Source organism: Corvus brachyrhynchos, unplaced genomic scaffold, assembly GCF_000691975.1.
Source record: "Corvus brachyrhynchos isolate BGI_N302 unplaced genomic scaffold, ASM69197v1 scaffold21, whole genome shotgun sequence".
Classification (NCBI taxonomy): Eukaryota; Metazoa; Chordata; class Aves; order Passeriformes; family Corvidae; genus Corvus; species Corvus brachyrhynchos.
In genome coordinates, this window is record NW_008236924.1 from 4,323,598 (window position 1) to 4,325,079 (window position 1,482).

The window sequence follows — 1,482 nt, forward strand, 5'->3', positions numbered from 1 at the left end:
GGCAGGTGGGCTGGGGGCGGTGGGTATTTTGGGTGCGTGGCTGCATCTGGTTCCTGCAGGGTGGAGGCTCTGCTGCACTTTTGAGGTACATGGTGGCACGCGCCCCCGCTATCCCGTGACAGACTGGGAAGGTGCTGGTGCTGCAGAGGCTCCCCTGGGAGGAAGCAGGCTGCTCAGCAGATGTGAGGCTGCCAGCAGGAGCCTCAGCAGCTCAAAATGGCTTTAATTTGCATCAGGGTCTGTCCTGAGAACAGCTTGAGAGCTCAGCTGCAGGTCGGCAGGCCAGCACTTGCACCAGGGAACAAAGAGCAGGACCTGGTGCTCAGGGTGCTGGGAGTGAGTGTGACTCACCCGGCAAGCCATGCCAAACCCGCTCGGGGCAAGGTCCCCCTCAACCCAGCTTTGGGGCTACCCTGCCCCACAGTTTGGGGGTGTGTGCTGGCCCTTGTTCTCTGTACCCTCCAACAGCATCTGGCAGGTGCAGGCCAGGACTCCCCTATGCCCCTTGTGCCCTGTATGGCTCTTCCCAAGCACTGCTGGCCCTGCGTGGAGAGCAGTGCTGGCAGATGCAGCAGGCAGCTCTTTGCTGACCTGTTTTTTCCGTGCCTTTGCCCTTCCCATGCATTAGAGATCCTGGAGGAAGATGCGAGCCCAGCTGTTTGCCGCCAGCCCCTCCGGCGTGGCCCGCATGGAGAAGTTTGATGTGCGGGACGATGGCACGATCCCGGAGAAGACGTCCCTGCAGCGGTGTGCCCGCCGGGTGATCCGCCTCTCTGACTGCGTCTCTGTGGGCCCGGCGGGCACGGAGAGCTGCCCCAAAGCCACCGCCGCCTTCTACCTCACCACCACGGAGAAGAGCTATGTACTGGCAGCTGAGCAGCGGGATGAATGGATCACCCAGCTCTGCCAGCTGGCCTTCCAGGTACCAAGGGGTCTGGCAGAGCCAAGAGCCCTACTTGGGTGAGCTAGCAAGCTCCAGGGCAGGCAGGGGGTTTGTGCTCCCCCCTGTCCCGGGTCATACTCACATTCCTTTGTTTCAGGGTGCAAAAGAGACAAGGCCGAGTAATGCCAGGACCCAGCCCAGCCCCGCTGTCCCCATGGAGGAGAACTCCCTCTACTCGTCCTGGCAGGACTGTATGTGCAGGGGTGGTGAATAGGGCTGGGGTGGGCTGCAGCTCAGTGCTGCAATGCTGACCCCTGGCTTGTTTGGCTCCCACAGTGACCGAATTCTTGGTGCTGGTGGTTCAGACAGATGCAGCCACCCGCTGTGGCCTGCACGGGCACTACCTACTCTCAGCCCTTCCCCAGAGCTTGACGCTGAAGGACCCCCAGTCCCGCCAGCCCCTGCTCACCTGGCCTTACCCCTTCCTTCGCAAGTTTGGCCAGGATCAGGTGAGTCCCCCACTCCCTTCTTGGGGCTGTTGCCTGCCCAGGGTGGCTGCCAGCTCCTCACCCTCCCCTCTGACCCTGCAGGCTGTATTC

At 62.2% G+C, this 1,482-nt stretch overlaps 1 protein-coding gene across 1 annotated transcript in view; it reads left to right on the top strand.

Annotated features, from left to right (window-relative positions):
• DOK3 (docking protein 3) overlaps positions 1 to 1,482 on the top strand; it is a gene marked incomplete at its 3' end in the record, with an annotated part of 2,882 nt that overhangs the window by 776 nt on the left and 624 nt on the right. Inside the window, exons 2-4 of the mRNA XM_017728047.1 lie at positions 629 to 922; positions 1,041 to 1,134; positions 1,220 to 1,469. Coding sequence (XP_017583536.1) covers positions 629 to 922; positions 1,041 to 1,134; positions 1,220 to 1,469 — 638 coding nt within the window. The remainder of the gene's footprint in view (positions 1 to 628; positions 923 to 1,040; positions 1,135 to 1,219; positions 1,470 to 1,482) is intronic.